This window comes from Poecile atricapillus, chromosome 1, assembly GCF_030490865.1.
Source record: "Poecile atricapillus isolate bPoeAtr1 chromosome 1, bPoeAtr1.hap1, whole genome shotgun sequence".
NCBI classification, from domain to species: Eukaryota; Metazoa; Chordata; class Aves; order Passeriformes; family Paridae; genus Poecile; species Poecile atricapillus.
The window spans coordinates 99499118-99523314 of NC_081249.1; the positions used below are offsets into that span (position 1 = coordinate 99499118).

Here is a 24197-nt window from a genome sequence, read left to right on the forward strand (position 1 = left end):
CAAAGCCATCTGTCTGCAGCTGTAGTTTGAATTCCTGAGCTGTGAGGATTGCCTTCCAATTAATCCCTTTTGCAATCTCTGTGTGAACTGCTGGGATTTGTTTGTTCCCTTTGTATTATTTTTCTGGGGCTGAGATTTCTTCATTCCCTTTTGCTTTTCTAGATTCTGTTCTTTGTGCTCTCTCTCTCTTTCAACATTTATCAAATATGCTATTTCTCCACACACATCCTTGATTTTTTTTTTTTTTATTTTACATGAAGAGTATGCTGAACTTGATGGTTTGCTGACTTAAAGCAGCTTTTCCTTTCAAACAGGAAATGTGAACATAAATTGGTTTGCAATTTATTTACCACATTTATTCTATGGTAATATCTTGAAGCTGGAAAACTAAGGTCATATGTGGAATTGAGCATTTCTCCTCTCTTACAGATATTTCTATGAATTCCCCAGGGAATTTATTAGAAGTTGCCTCATTTATATTGCCCTGGGACCTTTTGTCTGTAAATTGATTGTATGTCCTTTGTGTTGTGTCATAAATTATCTCCCTATTCTTGTAGTTCTGAAAGAAGTGATCTATTTTCAAATTATGGGATCCATATCCTACTTAGCCAGTCAGGAAAACAAGGAGTTACAGTGATGGCAACTTTTCCTGCCCACCTTCTTTGACTGCAGATCAGCTGGCTCCAGCTTCAAGCAGTATAGCAAAGGTGAAATAAGAGAAGCCTGGTGTGTGTTTTGGGGAGAGCAGCTATTCTGAGTTATGTTTAAGTAACAAGGTTGATTTAGGGGGTTGCTGCTAGGTTTGTCAAAAGGCATTTGTCACGGCATCATGCTGCAGGCTCTTCCCTCCAGCCGGATTTCTGTGTACAGCATTCCGGCTCCGGACGCTGAACGGGCTTCAGGGCAGGTAAGAGCTACCAGCTAAGCTTTGTAGTATGAACACAGTAAATAAATTATCTCTGGCCACTCCTGTGTGCATTGACCCCTGTTCTTCATAAATTGCTCTTAATCAGTGATTAAAGTCAACATACAATCCCTGCCTCCCCCTGCCTGCTTTCACAGCCTGAGATGCATACAAGGAAATAGCCCAGAGAGATGCAGGTTTCACGTGTGCCCTAGCTGATAACATGAAAGCTCTTATCTCGATTTTAGTCTCTTTGAAACTAAGAGAGTAAATACACCAAAATGTGATACAATAGCTCTTCTTTTTTTTTTACTAACTGATGCCATCCATGGTCTTTCTGTAGGAAAGTCCGCGCGTTTCCTACTGCCCATCCTATCAAGAAGGTGTGTGCCAAAAGTATCATTTCTTCAAAAAGATGAAATTGTGTTTCTGGAGGAGATGTCTTCTAGGAATATTACCTACAGTTTCTTTAACAGTTACAGCAATCCTGCTAGTCCTGCACTACTCACTCTGTAAGTGTTACTCCCAGTGTGGTCTGGGTGGGATGGATATTTCACACTGTGAAAAGCTCTGCACTAAGCAGCTGAGCTGCTTAGTTTATATATACACACATTATATACACATAGTGTGTGTATATAAACTACTGACTTTGCCTTCTCCTTAGCGTCTTTGCTAAAGCAACAAAAGACACAGTAATTAGCAGTTAGTAGTTGCACAAGAATATTGAAAGTGTGCATTTTATCTCTATTTATTTTTTTGTTTCTGCTCATGAATACCATCATTATTGGTATTAAGTGTTATCTTTTCCAGGAACCTATGGGAGTTATTTGTCTATTTTCTCTTCACTTTTTAAAAAAACAGAATGCATACCTAAATTGTTTATGTACTTTTCCAAATATCAACACATAGCCATTAAAACCGTGCCTCTTCAAGATGAGAGCACTTCAAAAAAAAATGGAAGATTAACAATGAAATTTTCCTAGTAGAAATCTTCTTATCTCCTTATTTTCCTTTCCTGCTGGGCTTTACTCTGTCAGTGGGACTGGCTGAGTGCTGTAGCTATTACTGCATGTTTCTCTTAAGAACTAATACCTACAAATGCCAAGGACAAGCACATACTTCTTGTTCTCTTCATACTTCAAGCCTCTTGTTCTGTAACATTATTAGGTGTGCTTTTTCTTTCTTTTTTTTTTTTTTTTTTTTCCCTCAGCTCCAGCTTTTTCCTTTACTTATATCAGTGGAAGTGTAGAAATTCCTAATTTGACTTATACAAGTGACCTCAATGATCCAACATCACAGAAGTTCCTCCTGCAAGCAAAAGCAGTCCAAAATTATGTAAGTTTCCACACAAGTAGAGCAATATTTTGTAAATATTTATACAGAATCAGCTGGGGATGAGGAGAGGACTTGGGTTGGCCTTTCCCCCCCCTTTCCCCCCCCTCCCCCCCCCCCCTTGGAAACAGTAAGTTTAAAGCTAGCAAGAGCCTTGGCAGTTTTCAGTTTTAGAAATGCAGCTAGACAGATGGGTCTGTGTGTCTTAGAGTAAGGTGAATACTTTCTAGGTAATAAGGTTTCAGGGTTATGGACAAATTGTCTTGAAGGAAATAGGAGAGTGATTGTTTTATTTTGCCTTATTCAAACTATCTTCCTTCTACATTTTGCTTTTTCTTTTTAATTTCACCTCCAGTTCAATGCTTCACTTTTTTTAATCTTCCTTATCACTCACAACAGTGCTTGCTTTCTTGCCCTTCTTATGAGTTTCTATTTGTGAGATCAGTACTGTTTCCTAGGTACATGTGGGCAGCAGTTTAGAAGACAAAGCTGTTCTCTGTTAGCCTGTATTTCCCAAAAGAATTAATCTGGTGTCTCAAAGCTGCTTTGTGCACAGCCAATACAAGTCAATCATACTGGAAGTTTAAAGACTGAAACAAAAATATAAATGTATTCATAAAGACTTTTTCGTGACTAAGTATCAAGAACTGTCTCAGTGGTCTTCAAATGTAGTGTGAAAAAGCAATTTTTTAGTGGAATTTAATGCACATTTATGATCCTTATTTGATACATTTTGTGAAAATTATGGACAGTGCTTGTAATGTGGGGGAAGGCAGTGAGGAAGAAGAAAGAATGAAAAAGACAAGCACTTTATAGTATTAGAGGTTATATTGGCACTATAATATAATGTCACATTTTCTTTCACCACTACTTCATTGTCAGCTGGCAGAAACATATGAATCTTCCTTCTTGGGAAAGTACTACTTGAAGTCTGTAGTGGCTACTTTCAGGTAGGTGCTGTTCCAGCATATGGTAGAAATTTTAAATATTCAGCTGTGTTTTTCTCTGTTTTTTAATGCATTTAAAATAAGCTATCTAGAAGAACATGCACATTTCTGTAAGAGAATTAAAAACGCAGAAATGCGTTTAAGTACATGAGCTAAGCTAACAGTATGACTTCTGTCCTGCCCTGTAGAATTGGTGAGATAAATGAAATCTGATTAATTGTTCCTGAGTCTATGAGTTGTTATGTTGTCTATTAATCTACTTTTAATTTTTGAAATAACAATACAGCACTTGCATGATCTTATTTCAGTTTTGTCCATTCAAATGAAGTTCCTTTTTAACCTCTGAAAACAAATCCTTAAATGTGTAACTTGGGGCAAAACACTATTTGAGTTCCTGGTAAGAAACGTAGATCCTTTGAACAGCAGGTTATTACAAACCTGGTACTTCCTGAAAACCCTGAAGGTTCAGTGTACAGGCATTTTCAAAAGGATTGTGGTGGAATCACTGAAGTAATAATTTGTATGCATATGCTCAAGGTTTCTTTATTTCAACAAAAATTGTGCAAAATGCTGCATCGAAGTACAGACATAAAATTGTGTTGTTGTATGGTGCTATCTTCCATTAAAAATATTAATTACAAGGTGTCTGGAGTTGTTATATGATCTGAAAAGTGTATCATTGTACAGCAGGGAAGGTAACATCCAATTTCATAAAAACTATTGTAGGATTTCAAGGTGTGATTTTTCAGTCTCAGTGTGTAGCTGGTTAAGCTGCATATGTCAAAAATATTTCTACTGGGCAGCAAAAATAATTGCTAAACAAGAGAGTTTTTTGTCACCATGTTTAGCAGCAACTATTGGGCACAGAAATTCAGGTGGCTATGAAACTGTGCTGGCTAAAAATACAGACCAGTAAAAACCATGTCCAAAACAGTAATTAGACTGCATTTTTGATGATTTTTTTTTTCCTTTCACAGTGAAGGAGAATCTGGGCTTCGAGCTTATTTCTGGAATACATTCTGGGCACCACAAGATATGGTTGCTTCTCTAAAAAAATTAACCCCAGTGGAACAAAAAGAAATCTGTAGTAAACAAGCAGCTCCCTTGTTCAGTTCTGGGGAGGAGGATTTTGATCTTGATACAATGGAGCTTTTTGGTAACAATGTACCTGTCATTTAATACCTATTCTGTCTATTTTTCTTTCTCCACTTTGTGTCTTTGGCTTATGTAGCTGATAATTATTACATTTCAGTTTCAGATTCCATAGAATATGATGTGATGCTAAAATCAGGTAATTATGTTTCAATCCCAGGTGATACCACTTTGGGGGGGAGTGGAATCCTGTGACAGAAAAATGGCATTTTGCCAGTTATTCTTATATCTGTAGGGCTTATGAACTAAACTAGACTATGGAATCTCCATGTGTTGTGTTTCAAATGAAGGCTGGATGAAAATACCTTACAACTTTTGTTCTGATATTCCAACTAGAATGGTTGAAATTTAATAGTTCCCACTGAATTGCAGTGAGCTGTGGCTCCTATTTTTGCCATCTCTAAAAACACACCCCCTACCCCCGAAAAAACCACCAAAAACAAAACCAAAAAAAACAAAACCAAAAAAACCAAAACCAACCAACCAACCAACAAAACAAAAAACAAACATCTAACAAAACCTCTAAAAAATTGTACACGATTTGGCTGGTGATTAGACAATTTTGGTTATATGTTGTTAGTGATCATGCAGATAATGTAGAGCTTTAATTCACTTTGCCTGATTTCCTCATGCCAAGCGCATCTCGAGGTTTGTCTTCATGTACTTAGTGTTGTCACTGCACAGAGAGGGAAGAAGAGAAAATGGCAAAGGAAGCAGCAGGTGTGACACAGATATTGTAGCAATTGCAGCTGAATCAACTCCTACTCATGGAATGTGCAAAGAGCTGGTGATGGTGAGACTTTGTACTTCCTTGGCCAGAGCAGGAGAAGGTGATGCAGTCTGATAGGGAAAAGGAAACAGAGCTGCAAACATAAGAGCAAAAAGGGAATAGAGTAGTCAAGAAATATGGGTAGGTGATCACTTCTACCTTGTCTGAAACCTTTCCCAAGAACTTATCTTTCAATCTAACAGTTTTTCCATACTGATCTACATTGTTTTTCGTAGCAGTATCCTTTGACCTGTATGCCAAGCCAGGTAACAACAGGACTCTAACTCTGATGAATCCCAAAAAGTCATTTTATCAATGGAGACTGCGAGTTCCTTCTAACTATGTGGTGAGACTGGTAGTTATCACTCTGCGTGGTGTTACTCCAGAGAGCTGTGCATCACACCACTTGTCAGCATATGATTTCCTTCTTCCACTGCAGAACAAGATCATTACCAGGTATGATACACAGAACAAAGATGCTTTACTGAGCTGTACAGAAGAAAAATTGATGAAATGTAAGATTTGAAATACAACTTAATCAGAAGTCTTGGACAGCATAATAAAAAGATCTTCTAAAAGAGTTGGAAAGGTCTGATAAGGGTTTTCAAGTCTTACTCTCTACTCCTCAGAGGACTACCTAAAACCAAATCATCTGACTAAATGCATTGTTCAGATGTTCCTTGAATTCTGACAGGCTTGGTGCCATGACCTCTTCTCTGGGGAACCTGTTGCAAATTTCTATGGGGTTTATTCTACACTATGACCAATTCTTAATGGGTTCCTTTCCATAAAATTACTCTCACAATTCAAAAATGTTCAGACTTTATTTTAGAGTATTCTATTGTATTACTTTCAGAAAATGTATGTTTTATGGCAGTCCAGTCACAGCTGAAGTCCTGTTTATAATAGGAGGGTTGGAGGGCTCTGTCCTCAGAGTCACTCTGTAGTCTATTTGCATAAGTAAGTTCAGATGATATTTAAATTTGAGTGGCTACACTGCTCCTACTTTTCAAATTTCATGTATGAGCACAAAGAATCTGTCTTCCTCAACCAAATAAATAAACAAGCTGTAGGATCTGAAGATGGATGGTTTCAAGAGGGGAACTTTACTTATTTTTTTTATTTTAGGAACTTTCAGGAAGAGGTTAGCTGGGCATGAAGATTCAACTAGGAATCTGAAATGCACTCATTTAGGAATGCTTTAACTTAATTGAATAGGTGGTCCTCTTCAGCTCTATTAATGTACTAATTGCTCCCTGTGCTCTATGCCAACAACAGATTGCCATTGTTGGCATGGAATGAATGCAAGGTTTTTGTAACGAGTTACTCTCAAACTGTAGCTTAATGAGGAGAATCCTGTTTCTGATGTGAGCCTGCATCTGTTCTGCTACTTATTATGGATTATTGCTGCAACTGTTACTCCATTGTGCATTATTACCTCTGGCTCAGCTTTTTAGGAATCACAAATGTAGAGCTGGCTCTGAGCAATAAAACTCCTGGAAGACAGCAAGACCAGCACAGGTGTCTGATGTAACACATTCAGAGAACATTGATGCAGGAAGCTGTAAGACAAAATTCAAGAATGTGCATTGCTATCTGTCTATTAAAGAACCAAAACAGAATTTGGTGACAAATTATGTAAAAAGCCTCGTGGTACCAACTGTTTTGGTTGCTTTTATTGCCACTCTAGAAAATGTGTTGTTTTGCATATGTCTATTAGTTTTCTGCTTGGGTAAAAAGCAGCCTAGTGGCATACTTAAGACACATACAGTAGAACAAATAATAACAGTATGTCCAATATCCAGGACAGCCAGTAACTATAGTAGCCATTATTCCCTGATGTTTAGGTCTAGGCTCTCACATGATGATTGAACTGGTTCTCACCAGTTTCTGTAAACTACAGTAATACATCTGTTCAGTGACAAATCCTAAAGCATTTTCAAGCTGAGATGATGTGAGGTGTAAGACACCTGAGTGAGAGTAAGCATCTCATGTGGATTCCTCTTCTCATAGCTTGCCTTGCTGTTCTGATGATACTATGACAGAAAGCACAGATAGAAGATAAGCCAGGCTGTCAACTGGGTTGATGAAGATGCTGAAATATTTCTACATGGCAATGTGGAGAGAACTTAAATAGTTATTTTATAAATGTTTTGTCAGCTATTATGATAAAAAGGATTTAATAATGTCTGCTGGAGAGGCAAAGCAGAGATTCATTCACTAGTGTCTCACTTCAAATGTGTGAAAGGAATAGCCTGCTAAAGCAGAAGACAATTACTTTCAATTTAAGGTTAAAAACTTTTACTTTAATGCTTCCAATTTGGATCTCAGTGACATCAGAGAACTTACTGCTGGGCTGTGATTGAAATACTCTGTTACTGTGAGGTCTAATCTTAATTGCTTTCATTTGCTGTGCACAGAAAAAGAGAAACCTGTTAGAAATTTTTAACACATAGATTCACGGATATCACAGAATATTCTGAGTGGGAAGTGACCCACAAGGATCATCAAATTATAAATAAATGAAAAAAACTCAAAAATATTATGTGGGTTGCAAAATGGAATAAGCATAAGAGTGAATTTACAGATGCAAGAAATAGCATCTCACATTACAAGTAAAAGAACAATAGGAAGCAATAGCTGCCAAGCGTGGGGCTTCACATTTTGTGTGATAGCTTTTGTGACACAAAACAAGGCTGAAAATGGATATATTGGGAATGTTTTGGGTTTATCTGTTGCACAGATGCTGCTCAACACTGCTGCACTGGCACTTCTTGCCTTTTCATTCCTAACCTTTGCTTCTCAGTGCCACTATCACTACTGAAGTAACATAATCTGGCTTCTGTAGGTAATCTGATGCTTCTATAGGTATGAGAGCTCCAGGGCACTTGTTAAGCAAGAAAACTGTGATGTACACACAGAGTGACTAAGCCTCAAGGCTGGGAACTCCTAGCATCCCATGCACTATCAGCTGGGTGGAAGAATAAAAGGGAAGTGATAGCCAAGGGAATGCTACTGAAACACAGATGCCCAGATCAGTGTTACTTCTGCCCAGTTTCCCAGCAAAGATGACAGGAACGTGGGAAATGTTTGGGGGATTACATTTTTTAATGCTTTTTTTTGGTAACCTTCCAGATGGTGTGGGCCTGGGGCCTGGTCTCCTTCTGTTGTGCGTTTAACTTCATCAAGTAATGTAATGTTGCTTACCTTCTCACTGGACCGAAGAGGAGAAAGAAACATATTAAAAGCTCACTTTCAAGCCATTCCTAAAATCAGTATGTAGTTAATAGGAAGAAGCATCTAATAAAGCACACACTTATTGCTGTTTTTGCTTCTAAAAAAGTTGATATTGCCTTGAACATATCTGGAGGAGGGAATGTTGGCATATAAAGCAGAGAGTTACCATTCTGATCCACTTTACAAAAGACTGAGAACTGAACAAAGAAGAGAGAACATCTTTTGGTCTGAGAGACTTTGTCTTCCTGATAACTACTCAAGCCTTACTTGCCAGGCATTACATTGGTAATGCTGAGTAGTGCCAGCAGAGCAGCCAGCCAGCTAGAGGCACTGTCTGCCTAGGCAAAGTTAGATAGCCCCCATGACAGAGCAGCTATTTTATCAGTTTTGGCAATGTATCCACAGATCGTAGAATGTGTGTTTAAAGAGAATGGAAAACAAGAGCAAACACTTCTAATTTATCTTTGTTCTTTTTCTGAAAGCATTGTTCAGTGCAGTTAACTGAATAAGAAAAGTGTGTTCCAAACCTAAGAAATACATTCCAAACCTATGGGGTACTATGGATTTTACATGGGTGCTGTGTGGTGAAATATTTTGAGTAATGCTAAACTGTAGTACTAATTATAGAAGGGATAAAAAGGCTTCACAGGATCAAGTTTAGCCACAGTTATTTGGTAAGGTGTAAGTGAAAGAGTTTTGACAATGAAGCAAGTGATTATTTTTTAACGTCTTGAACAAGTCACAGGGGATAAACTTGCCCAAAGATGCCACATTTCAGTTTATGTCTCTCTGCATGCTGCTTATCCAAATATTTATCCCATGCACATTACTAATTAAAATGGCTTTATTGTTTTGAGGATGGGCATTTTGAATTGTATTTAGCCCAGGTTTTGCTACAAGATTTTTTAATTTCAAAACTAGCTTATTTTCTGTTATGTTCGTATTTGTATTCATAACATTACCTAAAGGGAACCAAAAAGCACTAAGGACTGGATATCTAGGAGAGTCTTTGGTAAAAAATAAAACCTCAAAGGAATTGTTCAAATATGGCATGAATTTTCAAAGTGGGAACTGATACATGAACTTCCTTGTTTACATTAAATTAATCAGTTTTAACTTCAGTGGGATGATTGCTTTTTAATTTTGAAAATGCATACATAAAAGTCAGAAGTAAATTGGAAGGGGGAGGTTTGTTGCATCCACATCTAGTTGTTTCTTTCACTTACCGTGAAAGAATGCTTTCTTAAAAATGAAAAGCTTCAGTCAGAGGTTTTTTGTATTTACCTGTAGTTTTAATTTGATCCAAAAATAAGAGAAATACAGTGTTATGTGGAGGTAGAAGTTAAGTGATTTTCAGTTAATACAGGGAAAATGTTAGTTTAATACTGTCACAATGTATTCTTCTAACTGTAGTTAGAGAAGGGTCCTAGCAAGTGGACTCTGCACTTTGGTCCAGCTGAGATAATTGTGTTCCTTGCTGATGTTTTTCTCTCCTAGTATGTGGTGGTCATTATACTTCCTGGAATGGGACACTAAGTTCCCCTTATTACCCAAGTTACTACCCACCAAACATTGACTGCACCTGGATCATCAAGGTAAACACTGGGAGCTCTTCTGAGTACTGATTACTCCTCTTTATCTTATGTGGACTCAAAATTGGGAGAAATGGCTTTTGATGTGGGTGAAACAGAGAGAAAACCTAGTGAGCCCACTGAACCTGACTTCTTTGCTGGCACACGTTTCTTTCCTGTCCTATGTACACGTGCCAACTATGGGAGGGAAATACTGCAAACTTCCAGAAGTTTGAGCATTATTTGTGACAGAAACAAATTAATGCATAAGATGACAATTCCCAGCAGCCAGAGAAAATTAATAATAATCAGAGCTTTTCTTCTATGTTAAAAAGAAAAAAAAGATCATGTAAATCATGCCTCACATGATGGATACTACATTGTATTTCCCTGAATTCTGCAGGGCCAGGACCTTCTCTGGCTCAGAAATTCACCTCTGAATTTCCAGCAAGTCCTTTGGCAAGGCTTAAAATCTGCTCATGATTTCTACCAACTGCCTAATGTGTTGGTCTATTGTTCCATTCAGCATTTAACTACTTTTTCAGTTTCCCTGGTAAAGGAGACTTTTCATGTATACCACTTGACAAGTCTCTGCCTCTCATGGTATTATTAGCAGCTTGTGGCAAAAGCCTCTCACCTCTGTGCAGGACAGGAACACATGGCATTACAAGCCTGGTGTGAACCTCAGATATAGTGCTTTATTCTGGCTGCAGAAAGGCTTACATTCCTTCATCAGGCACAGTCTCACCAAAGATGGTCTAAAAAGATTTCTATAGATGTTTAAATTAGCAAAGGTTTTTGGCTCTTCGGAGGTGCTAATTTCAATAGTAGAAGTGCAGTACTTCCAATCCTGCAATAGGTAGAACACCTTGGGAGCAAAGGCTGTTTTCATTTTGTGAATGTGTGTCGGGTTTTCTTTTGATTTTTAGGCACCATTGCCTGGCTACAAACTCTCAATAAAAATCCTTGTAATACAAATTCAAGAGAAGTCTCCAGGGTCCAGTAAATGTGATAAAGACTGGTTAGAAATTGATGGAGTTAGGTGAGTAAATACGTAATTTTCTGACATGCTGATTTGCACTTTGAGTTCTGCACATTCAGGCATCCTGGTTTTTTTCTTACAGATATTTACTTTTTCTTTTGTTCCCCTTAGAGCAATAATGTAGAAAATTACAGGATTTTATGCAGCTGCAGCTGAGCTGTAAAATCCTGGCTGTGGTCTTGATGTGGTTGAAGAGTTTGTGCAATCAGAAGTTTAATTTTCTTTACCACTTGCTCTTCAGGGACTGTAATTGTTACACAAGCACTAAAAATAAAGCTATTCAGAGAAATTTGTCTCTTGGAAGGAGCATATTGAAACAAACAACAGCTGTTGGGTTTGGCTGGATGATTTAATCCTTTCCTGGATGTGGAACTTTTGGGTTTGCAAACCTAAATGGGCAATCTGAAATCAAGCATGCTTGAAGTAGTTTGTGTTTATAAGGTAGACCCTGACACTGATCATCTCGCTATATCTTGTTTCAAAGTCCGCTAATCCCAAAAAAGTTTCAGAGTGGGAGAAATTCTTAAATAGGCTTTCTAAAACTTTAATTGGACAATTTTTAACACCAAAATACAGCTGATCCCTATTGCATTGTCTTAAAATTTTTGACATCACCACCACTCAGTAAAAGGAGACATAGCTGGATGGTAGTGGTCAGTTTGGTTAGAAATTAATATTTCTCACTTTTGCCTTGCTAGATACTGTAAAGCTCTTTCAGAAAACAACAGAAACAGAGAATATGGCTATTCTGTTGAAATCAACTTCCACTCTGATGAGCTGGTCACCCACAGAGGGTTTTATATTGAATACAAAGCTTTCAGTCACACAGACCGTAAGTTATTAAGCACACACTTTAATTTTTAAGGAGAAACGTTTGAGAAACCCTGCTTGACAGACCAATTGTATACAACTCAACCTGCCTATTTTCTTAACCTTATTGCAGGAGACAAATGTATAAAATGTTATGTCTTTAGTTGACCAAATAGAGGTACAAATTTAGATATAAGGTGCATTTAGGAGCTAGCACTTATTTTCTAACTTTTATCAACATTTCTGTAAAATAGGGAGTAAAAGTAAAATTTCTCAGTTTCTGTAGATCTACTTATATGACACTTTGTTGACACCTTAAATAGCCAAGCTGCAACATGAAAATAGAATGGCAGAGGGCCTCTAAATACGACTCTTCTGCCAACAAAAAATAACCATGAATACTTAATCTTCTCTTTAAAATCACAACTCAAGGTGCTCTAGATCAGTTTTCAGGTTTAGACAAACTATTTTAAGTTTTAATGGCAGTCAAAGAGGACCCCTTGCTAGAACATGTTGCAGAAATACCTCTGGGTTTTTTATGGGCAGTTCCTAACTCCACAGTCTATGTACTTCTGGAGTAATGTTAGGTTTGGGGGGGGGCTTCCAGATGATGGAACAGGAATTTACAGGATATACACATATTTACTTGTGACACTTCTTAGAAAAGATACAATTTCAGATTTTTTTAAATGCCTGGGGTTTTTTTACCCAATTAATGTCTGGGTAGATAAAGCTCTCTATGATCTCAAGAAAAAACAATTTTGCTTCATTTTGAGAAGCCTCTTCAAATCCTCAGCTTGCTTGTCAGAATGTAGTTCTGTTCTTGGTTGACATAGAAGCATTTAAGTATTAAGGTTTCTGGTAAAGACTTTTGTTTCATGCCTTCATTTCAAATAAGTGGCACGTTTTGTGGTCAGTCATTCTATAAGACTCACAAATTTTCAGGGATTTCTTCTTCCACCAATGTGGGTCTCTTTCTACTAGAAAAAGCTACCAACTATTCTTAGTTCTATGGTTACTCTGGTTGCTGCCTCAAAAATGGTTAAGAATCTAAGCCTAAGAGCACATTTTTTAATGGAGAAAATCCCATCTTTATTGTGTGTATCTTTGTGCTCTGCTTCTAGCACTGAGCCAGCAAGCAGATGGCTCAAAGTTATTTAATCAATTCTTAGTCACAGTCAGGAGACTGTATAAAGACTCATCAGGAGGAGTGGAATAGCTGTGATGTGTCAGTACCAAGTTGATGCAGTAGTTTGGGGAAGGCTGTCTGAGATATCAGCATGGATTGAGAGCGCTGGCCTATATCAGCCTTGCCTGTAGCAGTAGTAATAGGAGAAGGAAAAAAATTAATTCGTGTTTTCCCACATCTTTAGTACTTGCAGTCACCTACCTGAGGTTAGTTTTTTCTCATTGTAGAGTGCCTATCAAAGCACAGTTGTTAAAAATCACAGGCACTGCTCTGAGCTGTCCTGGAAAGCAAATTCCAGCCATCAGCTAGACAACTTCAGGCCTGGAGAGGTGACAAGAAAATGGAGACACTCCTGCTTTGAGCTCATGCTGGCTGGGTGTAGTGTATGCTTTCCTCCCACTCATATCACATGCAAGGAAATGAAGAGAACTAATTTACTCCAGGTTGGAACTGATTAGACAACTGTGGGACAAATGGATTTGGTACTTCAGTCTGATGTAGCTCTTAATTTGCCCATAGTGCTAAATGGGAGAAAGTTTCATTTGACTTCACTTGGGCAGAAAGAGGAGTGGGTTGAGATACTTAGTCTTTCAGAGACTTTTTTTTCCTTGCACATCTGAAAGAGTGAAAGAGAACAAACATTTTTTATATACTGGAAATAAATAACTTAGCATCTATACTAGTAGTTAGTTTACGTGAAGTGAAGGAAATTCTTGGTCAAGGGCTGTTTCATAACAAGACTGCAAGTTTTGGGAAGTGTTTGATAAAGCACTTTTTCACACCAGACGTTGAGTGTAGTAACACAGAGATTAATTTATACAGAATTTTAATATCAGGAAATACATATTTGTAATACTAAAGAGAATGCCTAGTTTTGATTTTATTTTCCTTCTCCTTAGATGCTCCTGTATTAAATACATTCCCTTAACAAATTAAAGAAATGCTTCCTATCAGTAGTTATGCATCTGTTATGAATGACTTCCAGCCCTTAGAGCAGAGGCAATTAATGTGAATTTTATCTGCTAAGTCTATTTAGGTGACTCATTTAATACAGACTGCTTGATAAAAATCTTTGACAGATTGTGCCATGTAAGATATTATTTCTTTTTTAATATTCAATTTATGTTACAAATTACACAAACTTTAATTTTTAGTAGTAATTTTAATATTTTTTCATGGTAGAGTCCTGCATTACTGCATTGAGACTGTATCAATATTTCTAGGTGTCATTGATTTCTTATTTTTCTAGCTTGTCCTTAGATATGCAGACAAAATATGCATTTCTTCAAGAAATCAGTGTGAATGCTGGAAAAGCTGCCCAGATGGTAGTGATGAATTGGATTGGGGTAGAACAATTATTTCTCATTACTTGTCTTCTGTAAAGAGTTTCTTCCACAAAGTTGAGACATGGGCTGAAATTATCTCTAAAATACTGCTGGCAACCTTTAAGATCACATGAAGCCTGTGGGTGAAGATGTAAAAGTGTGGAAAAGAGGCTGTGTAATGTATCTCTTTAAAGAGTGAGAGAACAGAAAAATCAAGAGGAAATTTTGCACCGATCTTTATAAGCTAACCTTCCAAAGGAAAAAAAATGCACAAGAAGTAGCCAAAGGAAAGTAAACTATTTGTAACTAGTGAAAAGAATATTAAAACCAGCATGAAGATTTAAAATTTTGTTTTAGTTCCCTGCTGTGAGAGGATAAATAGATAAGTTGTACTTTAACACTGTCTTGTGTGACAAGCTTATCAGTAAGTAAAGAAAATGTGGGGAGAAAAAAAAATACAGGAAATTCTTTCCACAGAACAATTGGTCAAGACTCATTACCAAAGAAGAAGGATATTTTTAATGTCATTCTGCAAATGTTGTTATGGAATGTCACATAATTTTTATTCATGATCTAAATTATGGATTAGAGTAGATGCTTATGAAATAGGAAAAGCATCACACAATAGAAAGGTGGAAGTGTTTTAGAGGGATTGTTGTAAGTGTTGTAAGTGGTCCTGAGAAGCTGTAGAATATATATGGAGAAAAATAAAGACAAGAATACGAGTCAGTGGTGCCCTGGCAGCCAGGAGGGACATCCATGTCCTGGGGGGGCATTAGGCACAGCATCCCCAGCCAGGCAAGGGAGGGGATTGTCCTACACTGGGTCAGCCTCACCTTGAGTGCTGGGGGAAGTTTTGGGCACCACAATATAAAAAATAGTAATCTATTAGAAAGTATCCAAAGTGGGGTTACAAAGATGGCAAAAGGCCTTGAGGGGAAGCTGTATGAGGAGCAACTGAGGTCACTTGGTCTGTTCAGCCTGGAGGAGACTGAGGGGAGACCCCACTGCAGTTACAGCTTCCTTGGGAGGAGAAGAGGAGGCGCAGGCACTGATCTCTGCTCTCTGGTGACCAGTGACACTCCCAAGAGAATGGTATAAAGTGTCAGAGGAAGATTAGGTTGGATATTAGGAAAAGGTTCTTCACCCAGAAGATGATTGGTCACTGGAACAGGCTTTTTCCAGGGCAATGGTCACAGCTCCAAGGCTGCCAGAGCTCAAGAAGTGTTTGGATGATGCTCTCAGGCACAGGGTTTGACTCTTGGGGATGTGCAGAGCCAGGAGTTGGACTGTGAAGTCGATCCTTTTGAGTCCCTTCCAACTCAGAATACTCTGTGATTCTGTGAAGAATGTAGATAACTAAACAGACATGTGGATTGCCTAAGTTGCTTTTTTTGCTAAAAAATGTCTAGGGGGGATGATTATTACTCAAGAGATGACTTGTGAGTCAAAGTCACAAAACACTTTGTGAGTTTTGCTTGTATTTGGTGTTTTGTTGGTTGTCATTGTTCTGGGTTTTTTTTTAAGTGTCACACTAGGATGTAAGACAGGAATTTGAAAATACCTTCCCAATCACCAGTGGGAAGGCTTCAGCTAGAGTACTGAATTAGTAGAATACTGAATTAGGTATTGCATGTCAAAGAAGATAGGGAGCATTCAAAAGATGCCAGAAACAGTGAGCAGAAGGTAATCCAAGGCCAGAGAGTACAGCACAAGTCTCTGTCACTGGATGCTATCAAAACCAAGGTAGATAAATGTCTGACAGAAATGGCACAGGAACATCCAGGTAACCTCTGGCAGGGAGTGTAGCATGTGGCTGTTGGTCTGCTGTTTGTATTAGAAATTTACAGACTCTTATTTTCTTCAGGTTGTAATCCAGAACAATTGAACTGTGGTGATGGGAAGTGTAAACCTCAGTATAAGTCTTGTAAAGATGATGACAGCTGCAGGCAGGACAGTGATGAAAACAACTGCTGTAAGTATGTATTTTTAGCTATTTTCTGAAAGATGGTAGAAGTCAGAAGCATGCATATTTTAATGGTTAAATGTGTTGTTTCTAGATTATTTTTTTCATGGCACAAAGTAAAAGTTTCATAATAGTGAATACAAATCATGCAGAATAAAACTAGGTTTTGTGAGAGTTTAGACAATGAAGAAAAATCCAAGATAAAAGGGATTTTAGTAAGAAAGCCAAACCACATTTTGCTGGTGATCCTGTTGGAAGAGCACTTTTCCCCCAATTGCTGCCAGATCAGTACCACATAATTTAAGGGAGACATAGTAGGCTGCAGACTTTCACCACATTGATGATCTTTTTACTGTAGATCCACATTAGTTGTGGACATTGCTGGTACCACCAGTGGCTCCTTAGTGATTTGCTGCATTTTGCTTGTATAATTTTTGTCTTGCTTTCAATCTTGGGGTAGCCAGGAGTAAATCCTTGTTGGAAGAAACCTACCTCCCACTGTTTAGAGGTCCTTGTGAACAAGTGATAATAAGAATAATAATAATGGAAGCAAATTGCTGAGATATATCAGGATTCTCACATAGTAAACTACGATAGTCCATAGCCAGAAATTTATTGGAGGGAGGTATAAAGCTCTCCCACAGTTTTCTCAATTTCACTTGAAAATTAAAAGATGCTGTGACAATTTATGATTTGTAATGCCAGTAGTGCTGGTGAAGGCAAAATAACAGAACTGAGAAGCCACACTTATTCAATTTAGAGTTATGTAAAATAAGAGTGTGGACAGTTGAAGCTTCTTCTTTTTCCTCAGGGACAATGGAAACTGAAATTAGTGTGGTCATTAATTAGAGTGGATCAGTCCCCTGTCGCCTCTCGATAGAGGAACCAGTTTACACCAGTATAGACTACTACTTTGAGCAGGCTAGAATGTGTAGCTTTGAACAACTTGCTGAATGTGCAAGGATTTGTTAATAATTTGAAAGTGTGACTCCAAACATGTGACACTATCTTCTCTCTCTTATTTCAGCCTACAAAAGTTGCTCCCCTTATGCATACAAATGCCTCAATGGAAAATGCTTGCTGAAACCAAATCCTGAGTGTGATGGGAAAAGAGACTGCACAGATGGATCTGATGAAATGAACTGTGGTGTGGTAGCATTTATTTTAAAATCTGTTAGTTACTTGGGAAACTAAGTCAGCAGTTTGTGTTATTATTAAGCATTATTGGATTAAGAATTGGTTAAATCAAATATGAATTAAAAAAAAAAATTAATTTCCTGGTAACACTTTTTGCAAATGTCTGTCTTGAATTTTGCACTGTTTCTTTTAAATTAACTCATCCATTCTATCTATGGTGACTTATTTCAAGCAGTGCACTTCCAGGATAAGCTGGTATGTCTTTCTGCTTTTTTGAGCTGAATGAAATGCAGTCAAGGAGCTGTGTTTGTAAGGAGGAAAAAGAGACAAGAATGATTCAAATGAACTTTTAAATTGTGCTTAATCTCTTTTTGAGTTATTCAGCTCTTTGGAAAGCTACAAAGGAAGATAGACAATGATTGCTTTATATCTGACCTGCCCTGATTGAGTGAAAACGGGCAAGTACCCACCTTTTTACCAATTGCACAATAAGGTCTAAGGGTAAAAGTTTGTGTCAAGGATGGCAAAGTGAATTAACCAGTGGGCTTTTTACTAATTTATTAAATTATTTCTTGTTAGCTTGTGGAAGACGCCAGCTTAAGAAAACCAGAATTGTTGGAGGTGAAGATGCGAGATCTGAGAAGTGGCCTTGGCAAGCGAGTTTACAGATGGGGGCACATGGCCACGTGTGTGGCGCATCTGTGATTTCCAGCAGGTGGCTCGTATCTGCTGCCCATTGCTTCCTGGATTCTCATTCTGTGAGGTACGAGGAAATTATACTGTTCTAGAGCATTTGCAGTTTAATAACCTTACAAAGTTGCTTTCAGTAGTTTGCAGAAGCTATTCCTTGTCTAGATAAGTTGATCCACATTATGACTTGGTGACATGACCTCACTACGTAAACACTACATAAAAACTCAGTGTTTTCTGCTGGCTTCAAAAGTCTTAAATATTTGCAGTTATTCTTTGCTGAAGTTGCTTCCATTGCCAATGAATCCTCCATGACAGAACACTGTTCTGTTAGATTTAGGGTAAATGCTGATTATTCTCCTTCTTTTCAAAAGGCAGGGGTTTTCTGAGTAGAAGTACGGCCTTTCATCCCAAGACATGTCCAATTTATTGATCAATGAGTGAAAACCTCAGTGATGTCTGGTTTAGGTAGTGTAAATTGAAAATGCATACCTCCTTCATGTGGTAAGGAGGAGATAGAGTTTAATTATATGCTTTTATGAGTTCCAAAGCATGATGCATAGCAAGGAGTTGGTCTTATAGCTCCAGGAAATTAATTAATTTTGTAATAGCAGGTAAAAACATTGCTTAATGTTTTAGCAGACAGAGACTAGAATGCATCTATCTTTTGAAGTCATATTCTACTCCATGCACTTTGGTTTTGATGAATGTCCTCAAACACTGAAAAGTAGTTAAAATGGAACAAACTAACACTGCATTGCTTTCCAATGGGGCGTTCTAAAAACATTTTTTTTACAGATACTCCGTTCCAATGGGATGGAGAGCATATATGGGCTCACATACTATTAATGAAAAGAGCAATCGTGTAGCTGTGAGATCAATCATAAGGATTATTGTCCACCCACAGTACGACCAATCTATCTCAGACTATGACATTGCCCTGTTGGAAATGGAGACACCTGTACTCTTCAGTGAGCTGGTACAGCCCATTTGTTTACCCAGCACCTCTAGAGTATTTCTTTATGGAACTGTCTGCTATGTAACTGGCTGGGGAGCCATAAAAGAAAATAGTATGTTCATTTCCTGGATATACTTTTTGCAAGTTTGGCTTAGTTTTAAACTCTAACAATGGAATATTTATACTTGTATGCAAAAAAAAAAAAAAAAACCAACCCATGTAGCTTACTTAGTATGTCTATAAAAAGTCAGAAAAGATCTCTTTAGCTACAGTCTGTGAATTCTGAATGATTGCTTGGGTGGTAGGTGATAAGTGACAAAACGCATACTCAGGTGTCACAGACCATTGAAAAGCAAATTATTCTAGATTTACAAAAATGTGCCCATTTTCATGCTCATGACTCATTTTATCTGGTGAATAGAACCTTGCAGGTAAAGAGATCTGTAGCTTGCAACTATTGCAGTGAAATAATTTGTGATTGACAACAGAGCCATAAGCAGCAATAATTGCAAAAGGATGTGGAGGATCTTTTATTTTTGCTGTCTTAGCCAAAGGCAGTTTAAAGTATGTCTCATGAGGAGTTCTGCCTCTGTGTAGCTTAGAGCAGCCAGCTGCAATGGAGAGGCAGGAAAAAAGCACCCTGAGTTAGAGAGGGGTGGCGAGGGAGCCTGTGGGATCCTTGCTCTGTCTCAACATTAAACAGCTTGAAACCTGGGCTTGGGCAGTATCTCAGCACATCAGAGGTGTCAGGATATTTAGCTCACAAGGGCATCTTATGTCAATACCATAGTACAGAATTAAGATGTTACCATCATTTGTAAGTTACAGACTGTTCTTTGGGTTTTTTTTAAATTATTTGGTTTTCCACACTCAGCTTTTTTCATCAGTTTCTTCCCTAGAACTGAGAAGATGGAAAACTATATAGAAATTGCATTTTGTAGGACTTGGATGTTGCTTGTAGCACAACCATGGTGTAAATAATAACAAAAAGGCATAATTTGAAATGGCATTCAAATTTAGTCACCCTGTGTACAGTCTTATCTTACAATTTGCATGGCACTTTTACTACTTTCTGGCAGAATAAGGTCATAAGGATAAAGTCTAGGGAAATGGAAAGGTGGTGCATTGGAACCTCTATGGCTATAGCGTAGTGTGGAGAACAGCTTTCAAAAACTCGGGCAGGCACCATTTGAAGGGAAGGGAATTACTCTGCTGTCATTAGCTGGGTAAAATTTGAGTTTGAAGTAATCCTCCTTTGTTTTGATAATTGATATCTCTATAAGAAATTTGTGCCACCTTTGCAATACCATTTGTATTTTTTTCTAGGTCATCTTGCCAAAACTCTGCAGGAAGCTCGAGTGAGAATGATAAACGAAAGTGTTTGCAACAAGCTCTATGATGATCTTATTACTTCACGTATGCTGTGTGCTGGGAATCTTAATGGTGGTGTTGATGCATGCCAGGTAATCTGTAACTGGCAGGAAAACTACAAAGGAATGTTTGCTTTCATTGGAAAGCTCTTCAGAGTTTTAGGTTGTTTGTGTGGTGGGTTTCTTTCTTTGTTGGTTTTTTTAATTGAGATGTCTTGAGTGTGAGTTTATGGTTAATTAAACATAGCAACTAAAAGCCCATCAAAATAAGGAAGAAAATTCATCATAGATAATGTCTGACTCTCTTGAGAAATATCATTTTGCATAGGCAAGGGGTAAAATATGTTGAGAAGAATTCTTTTTCATCTTCAACAGTTATATTTCATACAAGAGAACAAAAATATAAAGATAAAAGGAATCATCTGTGATAAAGGGTCCATCGGTGAATTATGCTATTTTTATTAATTTCTTTTTATATTTTTTAATATCTGGGTATGGAATTGCTAAAATACTGTAAAAGTATGATGAGTAACGTATTGTTACAGTTGCAAAGAAATATGAAAGGAAAAGCTAAGCTAGGTTTTGGAACTGCAGCTGCAATGGTGCTTTTTAATTTCAAACATTCATTCATGTGTGTAATTACAAGTTGTGACTACATGACAGTAGTGTAAGTTATGAAACCCAGCTTGTTTACACACACAGTCAGAAACTGCTTTTTGGGCATACCACCTGTCCTGACTCTGCCTTCTTTCTCCTAGTGCACTACTTGTGTACTTCATTGGTGTTCAAATTTCTCATAATGAAGAATGAAAGAATCAACTTTACAAACATGTTTTTTTATTCCAGTTACCATGTAAAGGGGATAGAAATTTGTTACTGATTATTAGACTGAGGCAATTTGGTATATTTTTTGAGTAATATATAAAATTTATTCTTTTAATGAAATAAGGTAACTTTTGCAAGATTGTAGCTCATGATGGGTCAAACCTCTTTTACACAATAGACTATTTGTAGAATTTTCTTGCAGCGTCTAAGAACTAATTAAATTAATTAGTATTTTTATTTACATTATGTAGAGTTTATCTGCAAACTGTGACCTTGGAATTGTTTTGCTAAAATATGTTAATTTGTAGGGGTGATGTTCCTACAAAGAATGTGCTGTTTAAGAAATGCCCTTGAATTTTCAGATGGGCATTTTTAACAAATTCAACTGTATATCACGTATTCAGGTGGCCAGTTTTCAGCATAATACACTGTTTTTGAGTTCTAGCATGTTGGCCCTATGGGTCTTAAAGTTCCTAGTCTGGGTAGCATTTTTGCATTTTTTTTTCATTTCTGTCACTAGTATATATATCATGTAATATATAGTATGTGTTTCCCATACAGTGTTAGAGAGGAATGACACTGGGAGTTCAGGAAACCCCCACAGCAGCCTAAGCTCCCTTTACTATGCTTTCAGACTTGTGAGCATCCTGTTTGGTTTCACTTCTTCCGGGACATGTATGTGGTGCATATATTGCACAAGTTAAGTGAAGCTTCCAAATACCTTCCATCTTTAGAGGATCTGATACATCAGAAATAAAAATTTATACTTTCAGACTGTTTTCTTATCACTCTAGGATGTTCTTTGGTCTTGGTTGCTCTGCTTAGGAACCAAGACCTCATTCCTCTCCCCACTGGCATACAGCCTCTTTGGTCCTTCAGAACTGGCTGAGTAATTGGCTGAACTATGCAGCCTCCTTTGTCAAGTCACTTTGACATCAGTCTCTTGGATTATCAACATTTCTAGTAAGACAGCAGCCTGAGAGAGAGGAAGAACTCTGGCCTCTTCTTTTATCTCTACATAATTTTGTGCCACCATAATAGATAATTTTGTTTGGTTGGGAGATGAAAGCTTTCTGTTATTACTCTTTAATCAGTACGTGTCTTTCTCCTGACCTTGTACATGTTTTGGCTGCAGCTGGAGGCTCAAACAAATCCCAGGGTCAATTTGGAGGCTGCTTGACTGCCTTGTGAGCATTAGGAAATGCTGCAGAGAGGAGCTGCATTGTAGTTGCCCAGAGTTCTGTGAACAGACCACTTCACAGACGACATACAAGGTTAAAGCAATGAGAGGCAAAAAAACATTGATGAGCCCAAATGCATTTTGATCCTGTGAGCTGAATTGAATGGGAATTTTTATTTTTCTACATTGCTGTGCAAACCTGCGTGTTCCATTTGAGAAGCCAGTTCTTATTTGCACATTCCTTAGTCTTTGTTCTTTCTTCTGCCCCTTCAAAGTAGTCTACTGTAGATCCAGTCCTGATTATAAAACTGCTGATAATACTTAATTGTGCCTGGTTTGTTTGTTGGGTTTGGGTTTGTTTTGGTTTGTTGGCTTTTTTTTGATTTGGGGTGTGTGGTATCTTTCTGTTCCTACTTAACACACAGTAAAAGAGATCTACTTCAACCTGTGAACAATTTTTATTCAAATTGTAGTAGAATTCCCTATTTCCATCCATTTCTTTTTCTCTCCCTTTTTGAGCTGTGGTGTTATTCTATGAATCCTGTAATGGGACATTATCAAGGAGTAACTTTATAAACAGCTTCTTGCCATTTGCTTTATATTGATAAGTGTGCTACATACATAAGTTAAAATAATTGAATAAATATGACATCTGGTTGGGTACATTATATCCAGAAGTAAGTTTTAATTAATACTAAGTTTTCATTTGAGAAAAGGAGGGGCATGGATTTACTGTTCTTAAATAGTTTATTTTTTGTTGCAGTGCTCTGTGTGTGTGCACTAATGGCTGGACTCCTTCCTTCTAGGGAGATTCTGGAGGTCCCTTGGCCTGCTCAGGGAAGGGCAATAGGTGGTACCTTGCTGGCATTGTGAGCTGGGGTGAAGGGTGTGCCCGGCGCAATCGTCCTGGTGTGTACACCAGGGTGACAGCACTTTATGACTGGATCCGTCAGAACACAAACTGATGAGCCAAGGAGAAAATGCAGATCACATCTGTGTGAAAGCTGCTTCCTACTGTAGTCAGTTTGATGATACAACATGAAAATGCCATTGACTGTTCCTCTGTGAAAAAATACACTTTTTTAATGAAGAAACTATGAGTTGTGGTTCACCTAGCAATAACTGTCCAGCCTCAGAGGAACTTCAGATTCCTTATGGATTCCTCTTCCTTATGCCTATTTGCAGAAACAGCACTGCAGTAAAAACAAAATAAAATGGATTAGAACCTGTAACAAAAGTCCAGCCATAGCTCTTTTGTAACCCTTCTCCTCTCCCACCTCATCCCTTGTTATCTATATTTGTTTTTACATATGCATATCGGGCTAAAAATGGCCACATGCCATATATATTCTACTCTTTAGGGATGTTACAGGATTCTAAACATAAATAATTATTTCAAAGTTCTCAAAAATATGAATAATGTATCATGTACAAAGCTGAGATTAATTTGTTCTAGTTATGCACAACTGCAGGACTTTTACATTCTGGGCTGTAACTTTTGGGGTCTCTACTGTGTTTTCTTAAAAATACCAGATATATAGTTCCAAAATGTTAGGATGCAAGAAATTTTCATTAAAGAACTGGAAAAGCATAATTTAGGTTCTTTGGGATGATGTCTAAATAAAAGGAAGGAATTAATGAGTTGTGATTCATTAAAAAAAGGAAACTATAATTCTTTCTTAAATTCTCTTTAGAATTTGAACTAACTGTAGGGTTAAATGTTTGCAATATGTTACAGATGTATTTTGCCAGCTCTGGCTCTGGCATGTATTGTGAATTTTTAGCATGTTCCT

At 37.6% G+C, this 24197-nt stretch overlaps 1 protein-coding gene across 1 annotated transcript; it reads left to right on the top strand.

Moving 5' to 3' along the window:
- The first annotated feature begins 829 nt into the window (after nucleotides 1-829).
- LOC131585023 (transmembrane protease serine 7-like) lies at nucleotides 830-23466 on the top strand. The gene is made up of 17 exons (XM_058850699.1): nucleotides 830-907; nucleotides 1248-1416; nucleotides 2115-2239; nucleotides 3119-3186; nucleotides 4161-4339; nucleotides 4436-4474; nucleotides 5341-5560; nucleotides 8240-8379; nucleotides 9839-9936; nucleotides 10842-10954; nucleotides 11653-11786; nucleotides 16146-16253; nucleotides 17272-17391; nucleotides 17961-18144; nucleotides 18870-19141; nucleotides 20356-20492; nucleotides 23211-23466. The coding sequence occupies exons 1-17, from the start codon at nucleotides 830-832 to the stop codon at nucleotides 23367-23369; spliced, it is 2343 nt and encodes a 780-aa protein (XP_058706682.1). The 3' UTR covers nucleotides 23370-23466.
- The last annotated feature ends 731 nt before the right edge of the window (nucleotides 23467-24197 follow it).